This window comes from Kogia breviceps, chromosome 4 (assembly GCF_026419965.1).
Source record: "Kogia breviceps isolate mKogBre1 chromosome 4, mKogBre1 haplotype 1, whole genome shotgun sequence".
Taxonomy (NCBI): domain Eukaryota; kingdom Metazoa; phylum Chordata; class Mammalia; order Artiodactyla; family Physeteridae; genus Kogia; species Kogia breviceps.
Genome location: NC_081313.1, coordinates 98,211,157 through 98,234,787, shown reverse-complemented (window position 1 = coordinate 98,234,787; position 23,631 = coordinate 98,211,157). Strand labels below are relative to the sequence as shown.

The window sequence follows — 23,631 nt, the reverse complement described above, 5'->3', positions numbered from 1 at the left end:
CAGGGATGCGGGTTCAATCCCTGGTCAGGGAACTACAAGCCCACATGCCGAGAGTCAACTAAGCCCAGGTGCCACAACTACCTAGCTCACATGCCACAACAAGAGACAGCATGCCACAAAATATAGAGCCCACGCACCCTGGAGCCCATGCGCTGCAACTAGAGAGAGAAAACCCACATGCCACAACTTGAGAAAAGCCCACGCACCACAACGAAAGATCCCACATGCCTCAACGACCCGATGCAGCCAGATAAATAAATAAATAAATAAAAATTGATCAATACTGGTTCATCAATTGTAATAAATGTAGCACACTGATGTAAAACTGTGTGGGAGGAGGAGTATATGGGCACTCTCTTTACTACCTGCTCAATTCTTCTATAAACCTAAAACTGCCCTAAAAAACATAATCTATTAATTGTTTTAAATAATTACTATTATAAAACAGTAAGAATGCTATTACCTCATTCTGTAAAGAAAAAATGTATGTATGTCTACCTACACAAAGAGAAAGTTTATCTCATTGTGGTAGAATTATGGGTCATATTTTGTTTGTGCTTTCCTAAATTTTCTATAATGAACATAAACTACACATAATGCTTTTTTAAATTGTAAGGAAATTTTTTTAGCTACTCAAAAAATTAAATACTTTTACAAAGCTCATACCACACAGGTATGTGAGGAACAGCATTAAAAAATTCTAAACTACTTACCATCAGGCAAAATGTTCTGAGTCAACCGTGATCCAGCAGTAGGGGCAATAGTGTTACAATGAATGTTGCTTTTCTCGCCTTCAACTGCAAGACAATTTGAAAGGCCCAGAAGACCCAGCTTTGCAGCACAATAATTTGCCTGGCCAAAGTTGCCATATATTCCTGAAGCCGATGAAGTCATGATGATCCTAAAAGGAAAATCAATCTCTCAACATCATCTTTTCTATATTTGGATAATGTTGCAACTCTAAGCATTTTTTTTTTCTTTTTCATTACTATTATACCTGTCAAAAGCAACTCTGTATAATGCCATTAGGTTATTTTTCTCTCCCGTTGCGGAGCACAGGCTCCGGACGCGCAGGTTCAGCGGCCATGGCTCACGGGCCCAGCTGCTCTGCGGCATGTGGGATCTTCCCGGACAGGGGCACGAACCCATGTCCCCTGCATCGGCAGGCAGACTCTCAACAACTGCACCACTAGGGAAGCCCCCCCGTTAGGTTCTTAAAGTCATGATTCATATATCTAAATTAATATAAATAATAAAAGTAATCTTTCAAAATTCAACTGCGAGATTTTATTGTTTTAGAAAGAATCCCTGGTCAGGATCAAATGAATTCAAGCATAAGAATGTATATTCATTATCTACTGAAAACAATAAGTATTTATAAACATAAAATAAACTGCCAATTTACAAGTTAAAATTTTAGTAAGAAATATTAGATCATGAAGTTCTAATTCTTTAGTCCTCATTACTTTGCTCCTTTCCCTTTCTGGATAATATTAAATGCCTCATGTTAAAACAATACCATCGCATAATCTGACCTAATCTCACTTACCCTACTTAGTAGAACAACTAAATCCTATCATTTACTTTCAGAAACTGCTAGTATCAGGATATACTAGAACTCTCCAATAAGAACAGATATCACACGCAATTTACCTCTAGTAGATGTGTGTGAACCTTAAGTTAACAGGAATAACTTTTACATTAGAGCACATGGGGCCACTTACTAGGTCTGCCACGTCTGAGTCACATAGACGCAACTATAAGAGTCTTACCGTTCCTAGTTTACAAAGACTAACTCGTGTCTGACCAGTGCCAGACAGTAGAAAACAGCCACTCATCTCTCCCCAGTTGGTCACTGGACACAGAAAATGATATTTTGGTTAGAGAATAAAGTACTGCTGAAGCCTCAATGTTTGTACTGCCAAAATATCAGAGAATAGCAGGAGAATCATTAATAATGAAAAGTAGGAGGTGAAAAGAAATACTAAGTTGTCCAGCTCGCTAATCTATGAGTGACACCAATGTAACGGGGAGGCATCTGCCAAAACTACATTTAAAAAGCCTGTGCATATCTGAAGGTGTATTTTTCAACATCAAAGCAATTCTTTTCCTCTGTACATAAGAACCCATGCACGGCATCTCCAATCCCCCTTAACAGCCACATACAACTCTACCTTCCAAATTTCTGTTTCTTCATGTGATCCCATGCTGCCCGGGTCACCAGGAATGAGCCCCGCAAATGAACTCTCTGAATGATATCTAAAACAAGAAATTTTTATCATGAATATTGTCAAATTTAGACAGACCTATCTCAGAATCAACATAAGCAATGACTTACTTATACAAAGATGTTCATTTTATACCTAGCATTCAAAATCAACTATTGTCACATTGCACTCCGAGTAATCATTCTTGCTTTACTTCCAGTTACATAACCAATCAATAATTCATACCCATTTTGCCTATAATTTATGATTAGATTATCTAATATATCTAACTTTATCAGAAATACAATGCCACCTAAATACGATGCCTATGCACATCTAAGTACAATGCCATCTTTAATTTTTGCCTATTTTATATAAAAATTCATTAATATAAATAACCAAGAATTTTACATATATAATTCGGACTCAACACAAACATTAGTTAAAGCATAATCAAAAACCACTCAGTTCTTCATCAAGAAATGTTTATAAAATGTTCAGCACATTCCTAAATCCCTATTTTTAACAGGATTTGCAAATGAGTTAGAGAGAGCTGGGGGTCGGGGTATGGAGGTGTAGGAAAGAGGGGGAGGGAAAGAGGGAAAAAGAGAGACAGAGAAGCCTGCTTTCTGAAATGTCAATCTAATGAACAGACAACTTGGAGGATGATTCAGATAAACAAACAACTCTAGCTTTAATCTTACTCTGATGAAACCAGAACAGGATACACTCCAGCCCCATGAGAGCTCAAAGCAAAGCACCGGCTTAAGTCCCCTCTGCCAACAAATTCTATCTTTCTCAGCTCCTTTTTTTCTCCAGTTATTACAAGGGAATTGGAAACTAAAAGCCTATCTTTGCTTACTTCTAAGTCAGAAAGATATCTTGCTTCTTTCAAAAGAACTTCTGGCAATATTTCCCAGAAACACACTCTAAAACAATGATGGAATTCATCTCAGTTACCATGCCTGCCACCATCTCAGCCACCAATGCTTGTTTTAGTTCTGATAGCCAATGAAAGTAAGGGCAAAAAAGAGCAAACCGGATAAAAAAATTTTATAACTGTGATTGTTCATCATCTAAACTCAATCTTTCCAACATGACATTCCTACTGGAAATTGTTCCTACTTATTAGAAGTTTCAAAATTATATCTAGGTTTTTCCCACCCAGTTCTCCTATCTCCATCATTTTTAGGGCCTCAGACTCTCTTCCATAGCCTGCTCTTGCTCTTGAAATAAGAATCATACATCCAGACAAGCACGCAAAAGGCTGTTAGAAACAACTAATACTGCAAGAAAATGCTGACAACCTCTCAAAGAGAAAAAGGGAAATGAACGAAAGTCACAAAAGCCTTTTCTTCCAACTGTTCATTTTCAGTTGTAAAGCTTATTCATCACTTATATTATTAGCAGAGGCAAAAATAGGTAGAAGCGAGTTTTTCCTTAAGTGTATAAATGTATCATATATTAGAAGGCTAAATGGATTAAGTATGTTCCAGAGAACATATATTTTAAATAACTTACCCCAGTCTTCATCACTTATTCTACCAAAGGAACGGTCCCTCAAAATTCTAAAAAATTGATATTATATATGTTGAGAAGAGAAAGTCAACACTTAAAAAAAAAAAGTTTTCATGTACATTACTTTATTGGAAATTTAAAAATACTCACCCAGCATTGTTGATCACAACATCTACAATATAAAAATATTCAAGTCACAAATATAAAAGCAAGCATATTAATTTGCCTTTGCTTACAACCCACATTTCTTTCAAGTGTTCCCTGCCTCCCCGCCGCCCATGGAAAAGTAGATATAATAGGTAACAAGTGCTAGCAGAACAAAATTTTATACCTATAGCAAAAAAAAATCTGATTCACAAAAGCACAATAAGTACCCCATTATATCAGTGCTTTCCTCTCAAGTCTACATACCTAAATGTTTCCACCTCTACCTTCTGCCAAAATTCTGTGAGCTTATTTACAGAATTAGCAGTCACACAACTCTTAGGTTCTTAGAACTCAGTGGTAGTCGTAAGGCATCCCTCAATTACCTTCAAAATTCACTGGGAAAGTTAAAAGTTTAAAAGATTTTTCCTTGCCACTCAAAAGTCAAAAGCCCAGAAAGGAAACCATTAGAGATAGAAACTGATGGCCTATCTTAATACATAATTGCATTCTCACTATAAAAAAAAAAGGGATTGTTTCCTAAGGTTCAACCACCATCTTGTGGCTATTTTCACCTTATGACTTTGTGGTCTCTATCCCTGTGTCAGACATTATGTGAACACATCTCTCATAAGCTCAACCAAATATAGCTAGAAACATATATACGCTAGACCAAAAAGGGGGGGGGCACACATTCAAACTACAAAAATTAACATTTTTCAGATTATAAACATGTTGGGCTTATCTGCAGTAGTTTCCCTCTAGCAATTCAATAACCTTTTACTAGCAATGTATGGGACTAAGTCAGGAAAATTAAACAATATATTTGAAATGCTTGAAATGCTTCTTAAAAATGAAGATTTTTATTTTATATAATTCATCTTAATTAATTTGCAAGATACTGAATCATTTTAATCTGAATCATTATAATTATCTAAAATATTCCACTGGGTCCTCTATTGCCAAAATACTGTTTTATTTTTTATTTTCTAAATATACTTGGAGTATGATTAAATTATTATAAAAAGGAAACTTAGAGAATACTTTCAAGTTTTATTAAAGGCTCTTAAAGTACAAAAAAATATAAAACAAACTCAACACATAAATGCATAAAAACTGTCACCTTAAGCCCTTTGTGGAATAAGATTAGGGTATGTAAAAAAATTAAAATTTAAAACAAATCTAAAAATTTGATTACCAAAAAAGAGTTTTTAATAAACAAAAGTGAAATAAAAAATATTTCATTAGAAAGGTAGAAGCTGCTCTGTTAGTACCATAAATGCAAAGAAACATTACCTATTCTTCCAAAAGCATCCAGTGCTGTCTTCACAACCTTCTCTCCTGCTTCCACTGAATCTGAGGGAAAGGAAAATTAGGACAAAACTTCAGTAATATCCCTTACAAATGACTTCTAAATTCTGTGGCTCAGAGCACATGACAGATACTATTCATTCAACAGAACCTATTTCCAAGGAAAATACATTCATATTGCAGGCATGTAACAAACTAAACTATAAATGATACATGTTACAAAAGAAATTCAGTCCCTAAGACAATCCTGTAACCTACAAAAAAAAGAAGAGGGGGTAAATGAGAAGTATTTGACAAATAATATCCAAGATACCACAGTCCAATAGAACTTTCTGTGAAGATGGAAATGCTCTATTTCTGCACTAACACGGTAACCACAACCATATGTGGCTACTGAAATGTGGCCTGAAATGGGGCTAGTACTACAAATGGAATATTCTATTTTACTTCATTTCTATTGAATTTTAAATAGCCACACAAGCACTTCCCATTAAGGATGGAAATGAGACTGAGAGGGAGGGAAGGAGGAGCGTGTTTAATTTGAAAAAGCATGTTCAATTCTGTATCACTACAGAATTGGAAAATTTGGAAAACAAACCTACTGTTTTTGTAATACTAACTACAAAAAGTAAAGCTCAATGAAACATCATGGATTTGTTATTTTCTGCTATTCAGCCCAGGAGAAGGGCTCATATCCCCAGAGCTGTGTGTCAAATGGTCAGCTGTCAACTCAACATCACCATTGCCTCTTTCTACTTCCTCTGAAATCACAGGGGGAGCCAGGTCCCTTCCCTGAGACCCATAAGGTCCTGAGTTAGATCTGCTAAAAAGAGATACTCGCTTAAAGGGAGGAAAAGTAGGAGGAGACTGTAAATGCAGGCAATCTTGTGAGCAGGCTGCAGACGTGAGACTGACAGCACATCTAGGTGAACTCTTGAAAACCACCTGCCACAGGCTGAGATGGTCATCGACAGTTTCCCTGACATGCACCTGCCCAGACCTTCCAATGGTAAGTCTCTAATTCGTTGTATAAAACCCTTCACACTTGGAAAACCAAGAGGGGCTTCTGTTTTCTTGACTGAATCCTGATTGATACAGGTTGAGTATCAAAACTGAGGGGCAGGGAAGAGAATCTGAAATCTTTATCTTTACAAAATAGGTTTTAAAATCCCAGAAATTTTTTTTAAGTTGAAAACATTTTTCTAGGCTCTCAATGTGGAAATAAGATACTAAAATGTCTGTCTCATTATTCCCTTGAACTCTCAAAACAAATCATATCTTATTTCCTTTCCTGTAAAATTTCAGAATAAAGTCACTGGCAATCTAATTTTCTCCCTGGTCCATAAAAACAATCTAATTTGCAGAAAAGTCAGTAAGCACTAGCTTTTTAAAGTAAATCTACTCAAGAAGATTCCTTACAAATACTATTAGAATCAATACATCAAACATAAAGGTTGTATTTGCTGTCGTTATTTTTTCTTTATTTTTAATGCCTAACTTTGACTCTTACATTTTCATAAAGATAAGAAAGTTACATACAGCAATGATTACCTGTGCAGAATGGAATATGAAGGCTGGGTACAGAAAGGGGGCACTTCACTTTTTACACTATATTACTTTAAGAAATTTTTTTTAAAAGCAATTTTAAAAAGAAGAACGCTGTAGAAATACATAAGACCTTTTAGCTAAGACAGGTCTTTTAAGAAAAGAGCATATTCATATTCACATCTACAGTAATGTACTGATTATATCATGTGCTCATTATTAAAAATATTAAATAAACAACTGAATAAAAGTTACACTCATGAAATAATCTACATCAAAAGTTTAAAAAATATGTCACTAAACATCTTTGGCAGGCTTAGACAAAATCTAATTTCATAATTATACTGAAATGCCAAGATATTTGCTCAATAATTATTAACATGAGAAACAGCATTAGTTGAGGAAATATAAAAGAAGCAGTACAGTTCTCTCAAATATTGTACCATAGTTGGCCACTGCTTTTCCGCCTTTCCTTCTTATTTCTTCAACAACCTTATCAGCAGCTAAGGAGCCTTTACCAACTCCCATGAAGTCCCCTCCTAGATCATTCACTGAAATGCAAAAATAAACAAATAAGAATTCAGTTCTAGACCTTAAAAATATGAGTTGGAAATGAAATTATATTATTAGTGTATTTCTTCAGTCATCTTCCTAATTCCCTATTACCATATTCCCATCTTACTGAACACACCATGAGATATGTACTTTCAAAACATGCCTCTTTGTTTTTAAATACAGATATGAAGCAGCAAAAATATTTAAACACAGGTTCATGTCATGAAATTTTAAACTGTGAGATGCTTCTCCTTTTTTGGAAAGAAAAAGACCATGATTCAACCCACTTTTAGCAAAAAGAAAGAAAAGAAAAAAACCTAAAGATCACGTTTAAGATTAAATACACAGGAAGACAGTATGGACATTCTTCAAAAAATTAAAAATAGAACTGCCACACGATTCAGCAATCCCACTTCCAGGTATTTATTCAAAAGAACTGAAATCAGGAACCAAAGAGATAACAGCGCTCAAAATGTTCAATGCAGCACTATTCACAACAGCCAAGATGTAGAAATAATCTAAATATCAAATGACAGATAAAAATGGATAAAGAAAATGTGGTACATAAATACAATGTACTATTATTCAGCCTTTAAAAAAAGAAGGAGGGCTTCCCTGGTGGCGCAGTGGTTGGGAGTCCGCCTGCCGATGCAGGGGATACGGGTTCGTGCCCCGGTACAGGAAGATCCCACGTGCCGCGGAGCGGCTGGGCCCGTGAGCCATGGCCGCTGAGCCTGCGCGTCCGGAGCCTGCGCTCCGCAATGGGAGAGGCCACAACAGTGAGAGGCCCGAATACCACAAAAAAAAAAAAAAAAAAAAAAAAGAAGGAAATTTTGCAATATGTAACGACATGGATGAGCCTTGCAGATAATATGGTAACCCAGTCACAGAAGGCCAAATGCTGCATGATTCCACTTACATCAAAGTACCTAAAACAGTCAAACTCATAGAATCAGAGTAGAATGGTGGTTGCAGAGATTAGGGCGACGAGAAAATGGGGAGTTGCTAATCGGTGGGCATAAAGTTTCAATAATGCAAGATGAATAAGTTCTAGAGATCTTATCTGCCATACAACATAGTGCCTGTAGTTCATAATACTGTATTGAACACTTAAAACTTTGTTAAATGTTCTTACCATAATTAAAAAAAAAAAAAAAGAAACAAAGAAAGGTTAAATACACAATGTGAAATATCTTCTCCATGTCAAGAAAGACTTTGTTTACAGGAATGGTGATAAAGAACAAGCACAGTATTAAACTCTTGGAGAAGCACACGTGAATTTTTATAAAACATAGTGTGTCATGGTCTACCAAAAAAAGAAATGAAAACTATTTATTGAAAGAGTTCAAAAATTACATACACAACTAATATGTGTTCAGTCACTAATTTATACCATATATGTAATTTATATGTTTAACAACTGACCACACTTACCACATAACATCTCCCTATATCCAATTATATAGATACAAACATTAATTGCACATTTACTCTTTGCAAGGAAATCTACAGAAATCTACAGATGTATAAGAATGGTGCCTATCCTCAGAGTTTATAATCTACTGAAAGTTAAGTATGTGGTAACTACACTAATGCACTAATTGCATCATGAAGTTTATAAAAGCCAACATAACTAAATAATATGATAACAAAGGTAATTTATACAATAATTTAATTATTTACAAAATAACATGCAAAAATGAATGAAAAGATATATAGATCAATGCCAAATAACTTGGAAAAAACAGAATTCAAAACAAATACCTGGGACAAAGAATTAATTTGCATTGCAAAGTGATCATTTTCATAGGGTTATTGCACATACTTGTGGAATATAACAATTTAAAAATTACTAATTAATAAATGGCATAGAGATATACTAAAATTTAAACTCTCTTAATATTACCAAATTGATAATTACCATACCTGGGGAAAAAAGAAAACACACAAGATTTTTTTTTCTTTTCAAGAGTGGTTCTCTTTTGGAGGGGCTGGGGTGAGGGCTTCAAGTGGGGTTGGGTGGTAAAGGGAGATACAGGGATGATACCGAGCAAAGCTAGCCTAATGTGCTTTTACGCTTAAAGGAAATGAGTTTTTCAAAATGTGGACTGGGATATATTTTTTCTAACAATATAGTCTTAACAGCCTTACTGTAAATGAAAAATGCCGCAAAGACAATAATGGGGAAAAGGCTTATCCCTCAGAGATTTTTTTAAAAAGTGTTAAGATTCTCAAGACTAAATTCCTATTAATTATTCATTTCTGTACAATTACTCAAATGACAGGAAACAGTTTTTAAAAATCAAGATTTTAAAACATGCTGCTAACAGTCTTTTAAGACCCTTTTTAACTAAGCAAGGGAAAGTTCAAAAGCAAACTGGCAAAGGCCATACTTAAGTAAAGAAAGAATTGTTCAATTGTGAAATGAAACACTACCCACAAGTGGAAACTGTTCAAAGTGCAACCAAGTGCAATCAAAGGTTAGAACTGAAGACTGGAAAAATAATTATTGAGATCAATGATGTGCAGTGAAACAGTTTCAGAATAGATCTATTCAAGACAAGTCTCTACCTTAGAGAGTACAAACTTAACACTGACCCCACTCAGTTATCCCGCTATCACCAGAGCTAAATCACAGGGATTACAGGCTTAACTAGAAAAGCACTGGTTACACACTGAAGGGCTTGGATAGCAACAATGTTAACAGATTGTATACAAAGAGAAATGTATCCACACTATGTGACACTGTTCCGCTTAAATATACGACTAAAATTCTAATCACAATAATATTTTAAAATACCATTACCGCCTTATACTGGTATGTATATACTTTGCATTTTCAAAGACCCATCTATGTACATTGCTGCATTTGATCTCCATACAGCTTTTTAGGAGTTTGGCAGGAACAGATGTTCCTATTTTCACAGAAGAGGAAAGTTTAGGAAAGGCTATGTAACTTGTTCCAGGCTCCAAAGCTTGTCCAGGCTCCAAGGCAGTATGAAATGGCAAAATTCAGACTAGAACCTGGACCTACCACAATACCACTCTGCTCCACTAATGCTGTAAACAAGTTTCTTTTATCCTAATTATTTCCACTAAAAAAATAATAATAATAATAATAATCACATGTGCTTGGAGAGAATATAGAAGGAACACTAAATCAGCCACCCCAGTCAAACAAATAGCTTTAAGATAGGGAGTAAAAATGGTTAAGATTATGATAGTTAAGGACAGAGTCTTTTCAGCTAAAACCATCAAAATACCCCCAAAAGTGATATATTTGTAAATCCTCCATATAAAATCCAGTTTATAGTGCTGAAGAGTTTGGGGGTTTTTTTAGATGTAAAATCTTTTTCCTATTTCTGTCATTTTAAATAAATCAATGACTTGGATAGTCTATTAAAGACTACATAAGGTTTTTTTACTAAAAATCCACCCTAAGATTTTACTAAATACCTGCAATATGCTAACCACTAGAGCAGGGATATAAGAACCCAGAGAAATCTAAAACACACTTGGAGCCTGTAAAAGTACTCTATTAATAGGTAAATGGATACCTAAATACAAAGTACCAAGTTATCAGCTATCGAAGCCTGAAAACAGAACCAGGTTTGTGACAATGCCTGTTTCCCCATATCCTCCCAACACTGGACATCATCATTCTTTTCAGTATAACAATTAAATGATTACAAGTTGTAGATCATTATTTTAATTTACATTTCTTTGAGCACTAGTAAGGTAACATTATTTTCATGGGCTTATTGGTCATTTATACTTCTTATTGTTTTGCTTGCTTAAATCACATTTCATTTGGGGTGCTTTTCTTTCTTACAGATGTGTACGTGTCCCTTACTTATAAAAGATTTTTTTTTTTTTTTTTTTTTTTTTTTGCGGTACGCGGGCCTCTGACTGTTGTGGCCTCTCCCGGTGCGGAGCACAGGCTCCGGACGCGCAGGCTCGGCGGCCATGGCTCACAGGCCCAGCCGCTCTGCGGCATGTGGGATCTTCCCGGACTGGGGAACGAACCCGTGTCCCCTGCATCGGCAGGCGGACTCTCAACCACTGCGCCACCAGGGAAGCCCAAAGATTTTAATTCTTTATCATATGTGTTGCAAATCATAAGTTCCTTTATTGAAATGTTTAAAGAGAAACAGAGGTAACATTGGAGCATTAATATTATTTGATGAGCATTACATACATTGTTTTTCAGCGTTTTGTTACATAAACCAGATTGAGCAAGAAACATGCTTTGGGTCTCCTGATATCAGGGCTGCTAAATCAGCTGAGGGAATATATGTCACTTTTAGTTTGACAGAAAAAAAAATGCAAATCAAACTGATTATCCTCTTCCTCAAACTGTCCCACCTTCTCAACATCACTTTGCTGAGTGAGTTATTTCCCAGGTACTCTTTCCTTTCTCCCATTTCTGAACAGCACATCACTAGCCATCAAGGCTTGACATCAATTTCATTATGATTCTTCAAATGTTCGCTCTGTTCCCACTCTGTATCCAGCACTGTGCTAGGTGCTTTGAGCTCGCAAGGTAGATAATTTGTGCACTGAGGAGTTTCCAATTCTTTCGAGGAATCATATACTGCCATTTCTTTCCTATTCTATAATTTCATGCCCAGATTACTACAGTTGCCTTCCCAGTGGTCTTCTGCCTCCAATTTTAATCTTTCCAGGCAATCAGCAGACTGTTGCTGGGTAATGGCCCAAAGGCAGCCTTTATACTGTCATCCCCTTGCTCATAATCTTCAGTGGAACCCTATTATTCACTGCCTAACTTTCAAGATTCCTTAAAGTCTGCCCTCACTCTACTGCTTCACTTTACTATAAGTAGTTTGTCCTTTTTGCTGTAGCTCAGTGTGGGAAATTGCTTATATAGCAATTTCTAACTTGCCACCTAATTATCAAGAGTAATAATGTTATAATGCTTTGTATTTGAAGAGTGCTTTATAACTGTGCTTACACATATTCATGTTCATATATTTATTCAATCCAAGGGTTTGACACCAGCTGAGTCATATCCACTACCAATGACATATCTATAAATGACTTTTATTTCCAAAGTAAATGGTGCTTCCAAATCTACAAAATCAAAATAACTTTCATATGTATTGATTCTGTGAGTGACATCCTTTACAATGAGTAATCTGAGAAGCACATAAAAAGATGACACGGGCAACATTGTACTACAAGTGTACTTATTTTTTGGAGAGGTTATTTACTTTTTTTTTTTTTTTAATGCTTTCAAGAAATTCAAACCCTGCAGATTCAAAGTCTTTTTAATGCTTGTCTTATCCCAGAGGTAACTGCTATTAACCATCTCTTGGATGTTCTTCCAGGCATTCCTGTTTTCTATGCTTGATGCCTTTCCTCCTATTTTGATAAAGTTTCTGATAGCAAACAATAGCATTAAGAATCATTTCATTGATTTTAGAGCTGTGGGCCCAATGGGGATTTCTTCCTGTATTCTGTTCATGTCCTGACTGCTACTAAAAAGCATTTAAGGTGCCTTAAATGTGCAAGGACTATTAAAAAATGGAAAAATTAAGAAAACGTTACATCAGAGAAAGAGAAGCCTACTCAAAGCATATGCTAATGGTAGTTACTCTATTTGGGGACAGCGTCAGGTTTACCCTTAAGCTTCTTGACAGCCAAAGAAAAGGCGGAAAACACAGAGCTGCTGTACTATTTCACTGTTTGGCAGAAAGACACAATCACCCTAGTTCATCAGAGTCTTTTCCAGAATGGCCATAAATGTATCTAAATATTTGAAGGCCTCCAAAATGTTGTGATCGTTTAGAAAGCAAAGTCTTAAATTAGGTCCCTTTAATTTAAGGGACTTAATCTGTCTCAACAACAAGAAGGCATCAAAGGTCTCCTTAGAGGGAGAAGAAACTGAAAATGAGAGACTGAGTCCCCCTCCAGAGTTCAGTCCTGGAACCCCATCTCCTGTTTATGTGCACTCACCACCCAGGTAATCTAATCCAGTCTCCTGGCTTTGAATACCACCTAGAAACTCAAAATAGATTTATATAGCTTCAACCTGTCCCCCCAACTACAGAGTCCTATGTCCCAGTGCCTACCTACTATCCCCATCTGAAAGTCTACTGGGAATGTCCCCTCTCTGCGAATCCGGCCCTCCTCCAGTCTTTCCTATCTCGGTAAACCACCACTTTATCCTTCTCTCTCCCTTTCAACCATCATCAGCAAATAAGCAAATCCTGCCATACCTACCTTCAAAATATTTCCAGAATTTAACTTCTTTGCACCACCTCCATCCCTACCACCTGTCTGAATCACCCCCATCTCTTATGTAGATTATTGTGGTAACTTGACAGATCTCTCTGCTTCCACTTCTTTTTTTTAATGAAAAATTACAAGTGTGGACAAGAAGAGTTAATAGGATAATAAACCCCAATATGCCCAACATACTTCTCCACTTCCACTCTTGCTCCCCTAGAACCTATTCCTCACACAGCACTCAGAATGATCCATTTAAACCTTAAATGAGGTCATGTTGCTCCCCCACACTCTCCAATGGCTTCCCATCTCAATCAGGGTAAAAGCCAGTCCTTACTCTGAACTAAATCGTCCTATATGACCTGACCTCCTGTGATCTCTCATCTCTCACTTTGTTCCCCTAGATGACTTCACTCCAGCCTGGGATGCCCCCTAAGCTCACTTTGACATAATCTTGCGCACAGTGCCCAGCACACGGTAGGCAGTCACTATTATTGGCTTTTTACCCCCTTTACAAAAGGTTTTAATTCTTGATGTCATTTAATCCCCATAATAATCCTGGAAGCTATTAGGTAAGGTGGCTACTAATATTCAGAGAGGTCATGTAATTAGACAGCAGAAACAGGATTTATAGCCTGACCTAACATCAAAGACAATTCACTTTCCCCACTGCAGTTCACCTTCTGGCTGTCAGGATCACACAGTGGTTAAAAACACAGGCTCTGGCATCAGACCACAGAACTTGTAACTCATCTTTACCAGCTATTATACAACTGCAGTACAGAAAAGAAATCATGTCGATCTTACTTCAAAAGATTGCAGTTTCAATTACCCAAAAGTGCTACTCCTCCAGTTCGAGAATAGAAAGCATTCTGCCTTTCTTACTGTCCAAAAAGAGGTTCTCCTTGCTGGAACACTTCGATCTTCTTTGTGTTCACACCCTCAAGAGAAAACTTAATATTCAGAGAACTCGATACAGCTCACCTTCTGAGGAAACCTCAAACCTATTCCATTCCCAACATTTCCTTCAGATATGTGCGAACATTTCTTGAAAGATGTAATGTGTACGAAACTAGATGACCCTTGTTGTAATTATCAGCCAAAGGCTTAGCAGTTCTTATACCCAGATTTAAATCTCCCATAATGCTTTATATTATAGAATATAAAACATAGCAATCATATTTATATGAAGAGAATATCTTAAGTGATACCCTTAACTTTGGGCTTGGCCAGGTGATTTCCTTTGGCCAATGAAAGGTGAGTAGAAGTGACATGTCACTACTAAACAGAAGCTTTATGAGACACCAAGGGGATCCATTTTTATTTTCCCTCTGTTGGAAGAACAGCCATGATGAAAGTTGCTCCATAAGCTGGGATCCTGAAATTAGTAAGACACATAAAGCAGAGACACAGCTGACCAGAAGCTGAAAGGTCACGTAGGTATGAAATTACCCTTTTTTTAAAATAAATTTATTTATTTTATTTATTTATTTTTATTTTTGGCTGTGTTGGGTCTTCCTTTCTGTGCATGGTCTTTCTCTAGTTGTGGCGAGCGGGGCTACTCTTCGTTGAGCTGCGTGGTCTTCTCATTGCAGTGGCTTTGCTTGTTGCGGAGCATGGGCTCTAGGCACGTGGGCTTCAGTAGTTGTGGCACACGGGCTCAGGAGTTGTGGTTCGTGGGCTCTAGAGCATAGGCTCAGTAGTTGTGGTGCATGGGCTCAGTTGCTCCACAGCATGTGGGATCTTCCCAGACCAGGGCTCGAACCTGTGACCCCTGCATTGGCAGGTGGATTCTTAACCTCTGCACCACCAGGGAAGTCCTGAAATTATCCTTTATTATTATAAACCATTGAGATTTGTCTGTTAACTCACATAACCTAGCAAAAGTTGACTTATATAAGAAACAAGGTACTCCATTTCTTAAGGTCTTACTTCTTACTGGCCTCTGAGCTAGTCATAGGATTAACTTATTAGTAATTTTTCCACAAACAAGATACTCTGATGTCATAAATCCTAGGTTTGCTTACTCCTCTTTACTATTTTTTGCTTACTCAGGTAAAAATATGCTGGGCAGAACAAAATTAACACAGGAGAAATGTTAGTGCACATGATAAAACCTGGACTCAGGGCATCTGTGTTTTAAAAAAGTTAAAGCAGAGGGTAGTGGTGGTTACAGAAGAACAAAACCCATTGGTAGCCTAGAAAGTTCACAGCTAGGTCACAGGCTAAAAAGTGGTAGAAAATATAAGTGGAAAGTTCTATATTTTCACATAAACTAAACTAAACTAAATCTGGTTCTCCAGCCAAGTTTGGCAAATATTTTTCCCAAAACACTAAGTTTCTGCCTTTTGGACTTTCACAAGCACTTGCTGCAATACCATCCCTGAGGCAATGACTAAATAAACAGATACTCTGTCCCTGTTTACCTTTTCCTTAGAACTGAAAAATTCCAATATGAGTTCAACAAATTCAAAGGTAATAAATAAATACAGGAAAACTGATCCACATAAACACATATTGCTGCAAAAGGTTTTACAAAACAAGTTTATAAACTAAAATTATAACAGTCACAACAAAAAAGCAGACATTTATTCAACCAATCTCAAAGACACACCAACCACTCCCCAGCCCACCCACCCCGCAAAAAGGGCTACATCAAACAATAAAGGAATGAATGAACAAATCCCTTCTTTACAAAAGGCAGTATTCTAGGTCCCTTAGGAGATACAAAAGATAAAATGAGATACTTGCACTTACGGAATTGAGTGGAAAAGATGTAAATAAATAAAAAGTTGTTAAGTATTAATAAATAAATAGCAATTTTTTTAAGAAAAAAAAAAAAAGTAACAACGTGTGCCTTTAGGCCCTGACATGAAATATTTTGGGGGAAATCTGGCAAAAAAGGCCTGAACTATACACCCCCTGACCAAATACCACAATATCAAAATTTGTCCTTGCCCCAAGAAGTAGACTGGATTAACAGACAGTGGCTATGACCTTAAACAAGGAACATCCAAAGTCTCTGTGTCCCTTCCAAAAAGATACATGCTAGGTCCAGGCAGCCAAAGAGTGTGGTTAGCAAGATGAACAAAGATGCGCAGATGAGAGCAGCAATTAACCAAAAATTGATATAAACTGGAGAAAGAGAACGCCTCAAAGAGTTGCTGAGAGCTAAATTAATTGAATGTGGCTGGAAGGATAAGTTGAAGGCACACTGTAAAGGTAATTAAAGAAAAAGGACTAGAACACATTACTGTTGACGACTTGGTGGCTGAAATCACACCAAAAGGCAGAACCCTGGTACCTGACAGTGTAAAGAAGGAACTCCTACAAAGAATAAGAACACTCCTTGCTCAGCATGCCAGCCTTTAAGATTGAATTAGATTGTGTTGTTTTGTGGTTTTAGTTCTGAAAGTAAAACTTGCCATAAATTAGGAACTGATTTCCCAGAATAAAATCCTTTTGTGTATGATGGTATACAGTTTTCAGTAATGATGTATATAATTGTATTGAGTTTTTTCCCTAAATGTGTTATTTTAATAAATATCTCATTCATGAATGAAAAAAAAAAAGATATATGTTGAGGAAGAAAAGTATATTCAATATCCTGCTTAGGGCTTCTTTGTTTAGAAAACCTGGCTGCTTGTTCAGTCTTTTATTACACATCTCTGTAAACAAATTGAGAGAAATTTGTCTCTCTGTATTCCCTGATAAGATGTAGGAAAACTGGGATTGGGAGGTCAATGTGGGCCAACAATTTTAGCACAGGAAAGATATTAATAAATATTGGGCCATACATCTGCCCTACGTACCTACCCAGCACTCATTTAGATATTCCCCACAAAGACTTAGCTGTAGACAAATCCACTTCTATGTCCATACCAACTGCCAAGTACATCAGGCAAACCACTAAGATTATTAAAACCCCCCACTTTTGGTATACACCATCTTCCAACTGATCCCCCCATAATAAAACTCATGCAAGTGCCCCTTTAATTAAAAAAAATTTAAACTGTTATAAAAGTTTCCATTTGAAAAACTTTTATGAAAGAGATTAAAAAAAAATACTTTGGATTCCTCGATTCCAAACATTTAGTTATGAAAATGCACTTATTTCTTACCTTACCAATATATTCACACTTACAAGGATTCATCTTGCACCAGTCTTCTACATCGAAAAATTACAGCCCACAATATACCAAATTCAAGAATTTCCTTTTATATAATGAATGTCGGCTCATCTTTCTCAATTCTATTAAGTTGCAAACTCTATGAAACTAGTTTACTTTAAAAAGTAAGTTACAAAGTTAGCCTCAATGGGGAAAAAATTTTTGCTGGCAAAAGAAAAAATAAGTGATGAAATTTGACCTAGACAAATTATTTGATGTGAATACAAAGGCCTCTGGCTTGTGAAGACTGTATTTTAGTTCCTAGCTACTGAATGAAAAGAAAAATATATCAACTTACCAACAACTGATGCACCTCTTTCTGCAAATGCCAGGGCATAGGCTCGGCCCAATCCTATTGAAAAAAAAAGATAAAAATCAGAAGGTTGAGCAAATGTTAGCATAATTTTTCTGGTACACTCAATTCAATCCTTATTGCAAAGTAACTGATGAACAATTAATTACATTACAAGGGTAGAGCCTTCATTGGTACTCTCAGCCTCTACTTCACCTACTTCTACTTTCAGGGGTTGGAAAGCTTAAAACTGTATTTTCCAGCTATTCTACCTACCACTTCCTATCATTCTACCTAGCTTCTAGGATGGATGCTAGATGTGAATTGGGTTCCACCATTAAATGCATTTGCATGAAATGTGGAAGGAGGGAATGAGGCAGAAGCCACCTTACTGTGACTTTTGGATGTTACTGTTGGTTAAGAAGCTGATTTCTTGAGGCTTCCTAGGTATTAAGCAGATATAGTGGCAACTTCTAGATCTAGCTCCCTAATTTCTGGATGGCAGCTTCCATTTTCTAGGTCCCTGGGGCCAGTGGCTATTTGGGCTGTGGCAGTTCCATTGGTAGCCTCAGAGGTAGTGGCTCCACTAAAGGACCAGTTTTATACTGTTCCATAAGGAATTCCAAGAGGAACTGCCTATAACCCAACTGCCTAAATTAAGTCCGTTCCTGTTTCAAATATCTAGTGGTTTCTATATCCTGCTCTGAACCTTGACTACATAACCACCAAACACAGGAAATATTTAATTCAGACTCAAAAGGTATGAGGTATAAATTTATACAACCAAAAATGGATACGTGCCCATATAAATTTTATAGGCAGAGAATATCTCAGGAAGACTATATAAGAGACTGGCAATCAGTGGTTACCTCTGGGGAACAGAATTGTGTAACTAGCAACAAGGGGTGGAAAGTTTACTTCTGTATTGTTTAAATCATTTTAACATGCACATGTTTTTTAAAATGTAATTGATACATTTAATTGGTAGTTTAAACTTAATTTGAATTGATAAACAAGTAAACAAATATTGAGATGGCTAAATTATCAGGCTCTTCTAAAAAGAACCCAAACTATAAAGTTTTCCAAAACTAAAAGATCACCAAATAATTTATTTTAAAATTTAATCCACTCTGAATGGATGAGAGAGAACCCACTTAATATAATAACTCAAGTCTCCTCATATTTTATCAGATCTAGGCTGAAGCACTTGCTCTAAACATGAGGTTTTCAGAGAAATCAAATACTCATAACCAGAACGCAAAAAAAAAAAAAAAAAAAAAAAAGGAAACAAAGTAGAAAATCATCAGATGAAAGGAACGGAGTATGTCTCTAGTACAGATTGATCTAAATTAATCAAAGAATTATCTCAAAACCAAGCTATACAATTCTCTGAAAAGACATGTAAGTAATCTACTTTTACCATAAAGGCCCATGCAAACTGTACACAAATCTGTATATGAAGTTAAAAGTGACATTCTCCTCCCTGTTTCCCTGTAACACCACTCGCCCATTAACAGGTTCGTTAAGTGTCCTCCCATGTTTTTATATCTGTGCTTACATAAACATTAATTAAATACTTTATGTGTCTTAGTCTGTCTCCCCAACTAAAGTAGGTCCTTGTAGGTTGAGATTATGTCGTTCTTTTACATTTCCCACAATGCCCAGCACATCTTTACAGTCAAAATGCACAAAAAGTTAAAGCCAAGAGCCTCTATTTTCTTTTAATCCTCTTTTAAATCCTGTCTTAACTTTCCCCCACACCTAAGTTCATTGTCAACAGTCCTCTCTTCCCCATTTCTCTTCTGACCTTAACCTCTTTAGCACTGTCAAATATCAGTTGATTCTTTTCTCACAGTGCTTGTTCAGTGCTCTCTTCAATGGGTTAGACTTCTCTCTGCTTCAAGTTGACAGAGACTCTGAGATTAGCTTCCTGGACTATTTCACCTTCTAGCTTTACCAATCAAAGGAAGTCAAATGACTTCGAAACCTCTCTCGACTCCAGAATCTCCAACTACTCACACACTTCTCACTATCTCCAGATCTACAGCTTGCTATTTTATAACCATCTCAAATTCACAATGGCCAGACTACCTTCTTCCACAGCCCACCTCCACCACTCTCACAACTACATCCTGAGCAACTACTACAATCAGCTAATAAATACGAATTCCCATTATACCACCCATCATGGCAAAATTGTTTACCTTAATCCTAGACAATTCTAAACCTGTCCTTCCAGGTCTCCCATTAAACTATTCAATATTGCAAGTTAAACAACAGCACCTGAATAGCGCAAAGATATTTCTATTCATCTCTAGAACATGCGTGTGTTGGAGTCAGACTAATTCCCAGACACCGGCCTTACAGACATTCACAGACACCCTCCTGGGAGGTTTAGCAGTGCCTCAATTCTACAGATATGTATCCTTAAATGAGAACCCCAAGACCTCAAGGACAACAGTCTTCATGACAGGACTGGAATTAGATCTCAATCTCTCTTTCATAATGATGGCCCAGTGTAGACCTAATGACAGTCTCAACTTTACCACAAAATTATATCCGCCCCAGATCAGTATTCAAATCTAATGGCTAGTAATTGTATCATAAACCAGGCTCTTTAAAATATGAATCAGTTCATGAACAGGAGGTGCTAAATTCAGAACTGTCTAGTCACAACCCATTAATACTTCACAAAATCAATTTAGTGGGCTATAATCTGCATTCACTTAATGAAACAGAATAGAAAAGTTCAAAGTGTACTGCATTTACTATGTACCGTGTCATGAGCTTGTTTCAAATATAGTGTGTGTGTGTGTCTCTGTGTGTGTGTGTGTGTGTGTGTACCAGGTCCTGGAATAAAATGTATTTCATACTGTGAATCATTCACTGTCAAAAGAGGTTTAAAACATGAGTGCATTACTTAATTATTTTCATCAAAAGCAAAGTATAAACAAAATGTTTTCCCATAAACATAATCATTTTAGAATATAGTTATGGATATAAAACATTTGGCCACCAATTAATACTAAAGATATTTTCTGAAAAGAAGCATGCAAATCCACTTTATAAATGGAGACGTGAAAATATGTGTGAATTAACTGTCAGAATTCCACTGTTTGTGACTTTTAATATATAATTCAAATTAATTCTGCATTAGATCCATTCTAGGTATAAGGCACTACTAGTGGGTAATCAAAGGCCCATAACGTCAAGATCCCTGCACCTGGAGATTACAGAGATCATGGACTCGTGGGAAATAGTGGAAAACCTCACTGCAAAGCATCCGTGTGGGTATGAGTGGTTTGTCTTAAATTTTGTCCTTTAAAAATAGAGTTATTTTGGGACTTCCCTGGTGATGCAGTGGTTAAGAATCCGCCTGCCAATGCAGGGGACACGGGTTCGAGCCCTGGTCCGGGAAGATCCCACACGCCGTGGAGCAACTAAGCCTGCGCGCCGAGAGCCCGGCTCTGCGACAAGAGAAGCCACCGCAATGAGGCCCGCGCACCGCAACAAAGACCTGATGCAGCCATAAATAAATAAATAAATAGAAATAAAAATAGGGTTATTTCACATAACCAATCTCCACTTGGCTTCTGAAATACAGGAAGATCTGGCCCACTTCAGAAAGGCCTCTGCTCTCCAGTTCCTACTGCCCCCACCCCACTCTCATTTTATTCCTCTATCGCCTGCCTAAGTCCTGCAGGCATTGGAGTTTGCAATCCGCTTGATAAACATGCAAAGTCCAAAACGGAGGACTCTTGTCAGATGCCTTTTTTTAAAGAAGGCCCTCTCAAGAACTTAAAATCATCCGACAGAGGGAAAGATGACTGACTTTTCAAAGGCAAGGGGCTGACATCTCTACTCCTGCGGGGGTGATTCCAGTTCCCAGACGGCTTTTCCGCCACGTTTAAAACACTTGACAGAGGCCTAGGGAGTCTATTAACAGGAAGAGTCGCAATCGATACGCACAGACGGGCGTCGGGATGAATTTTACCTAGTTTTGCAACCCGCAGCAGAGCCCGCCTCTCTCCTCTCAAGACCTGAAGACTTGAGAAGCTCCCACAGGGTTGGGGTGGGGGAGAAGTGGGCTGCACCACGAGTTTCTGGCTCCCCACTCAAGGCTGGCCAGCCCCTCCTCTCCAGAACAATCGTTGTCCGTCCTCCCACCCTCTACCCCACCGAATCCAGTCACTCGCTCCCCAAGCCGCTCCGCCACCGCTGCCCGCAGCCCAGATGCTGAGATCGCAGCTACAGCTGCGTGCGGATCCCAGACCAAAAAGGGGGACTCCTAGCACGAGAGCGAGCTGGAGGACACCGGCCCTCTAGCCTTCGCGTACTCACCTCCCCCCGCGCCGGTGACCAGTACCACCCGCCCGTCAAACCTCAACGGCGAGGCCATAAGTCCAGTCTGCAGCGACACACATACACTAGCAGAACTACTGGAGTTGAGACTGAGGGACAAGAAGGACAGAAGGAAAGGCTGGGGCAGGACAGCAATGACCTGCCAGTTTCTGCGGAGGAGAGAGACGCCGTAGTTTTCCAAGTGCGCCTGCGCAGCGATCCCTTGGAACTCTGGGAAATGTAGTCCAGCATGCCTCCAGTCGCGGCTGGAGCCTGCCCAAGAGACTTGGCTTGAAAGGGCCAGTTCTGCGGCCGGAAGTAATGGGAGCGCTGGGACCTGTGTAGTAAAATGATTGACTCCTCTAACTTCATTCATACTTTCATCCATGGTTTTGTCATTCACTCAACAAGCGTTTTCTGGATTTAGGCGAGGATGCAGCCCCTATCCTTAAGTAGCTTTCAGAAATAGCAAGGGGTAAAAAAGATTTCTTAGAATGTAATCCTTGGACCTCTTGGATGGAAACCATTTGGAAAAATGCAGAGTCCTGGGACCCCAGGCTGACCTCCCAAATGGAACTGTTACCCAACTGGTCAACTGGACCCTCACTGAAGTTCTAGCCAGGCGCTAGGACACCCAGGGATGTTCTTTTTCCGCTCAGATTCACACAGCCAATAATGAAACCTATGCTGAGACAGGAACAGCACAAGCTTTAATTAATGGCCAAAGAATGGAGAAGCGCAAATTGAGTTCGCGAATCAACTTCACAAGCCAATTGGGACAGACACCATATGTTTAGGAGGGCCGAGGTAAAAGGGAGGGAACTGGAAAGAGTGGGAGGCATACTCACGTCTTATCTGAGAACAGCGTTGTGGTTTGGACACAGAACTGATGCAACACTCTTTTTCAGTCCTTGTATGGGCTTTTCCAGATGTTGTCAAGGCATCGTCACCTGTCATGGTGCTGGTGGATGGGCCCTTTAGCATGCTAACGTATTACAATGAGCGTATAATGAGGATCAGGGTCTACTGGAAGTCAAATCTTCCGTCATCTTGGGTCTAGTTGTTCTAAGCAGTCCTTGTTTTTCTCTTTGCAGCTTCCTCCTGAACTTAGATAAGAATAATTGGTTTCCATTCGAGGGAGGAGCAGGGGTATGATTCTGGGGCAATAGCCTTGGTAACAGAATCTCAGGGGACAAAAAAATGTCAACAGGTGCTCCTAAATGATTTTTGCTTTTGGATGGTGAGTACAGTCAAATGATGTAGGTGTTCTCAATTTTGACACTATTGAAATTTGGGGTCA

General features: G+C 37.9%; 1 protein-coding gene and 1 pseudogene across 1 annotated transcript in view; one reads left to right on the top strand and one right to left on the bottom strand.

Annotated features, from left to right (window-relative positions):
* The window catches only part of HSD17B4 (hydroxysteroid 17-beta dehydrogenase 4), an 85,868-nt gene extending 63,312 nt beyond the window's left edge, over positions 1–22,556 (bottom strand). The window contains exons 1-8 of the mRNA XM_059063253.2: positions 22,332–22,556; positions 17,997–18,050; positions 7,169–7,276; positions 5,166–5,225; positions 3,876–3,897; positions 3,729–3,775; positions 2,175–2,259; positions 714–901 (exon numbers count right to left, since the gene is read on the bottom strand). Of these exons, the coding sequence (XP_058919236.1) occupies positions 714–901; positions 2,175–2,259; positions 3,729–3,775; positions 3,876–3,897; positions 5,166–5,225; positions 7,169–7,276; positions 17,997–18,050; positions 22,332–22,389 (622 nt within the window). The 5' untranslated portion in view covers positions 22,390–22,556. The remainder of the gene's footprint in view (positions 1–713; positions 902–2,174; positions 2,260–3,728; positions 3,776–3,875; positions 3,898–5,165; positions 5,226–7,168; positions 7,277–17,996; positions 18,051–22,331) is intronic.
* On the top strand, positions 16,607–16,972 carry LOC131756277 (transcription and mRNA export factor ENY2 pseudogene; annotated as a pseudogene).
* Positions 22,557–23,631: the final 1,075 nt, after the last annotated feature.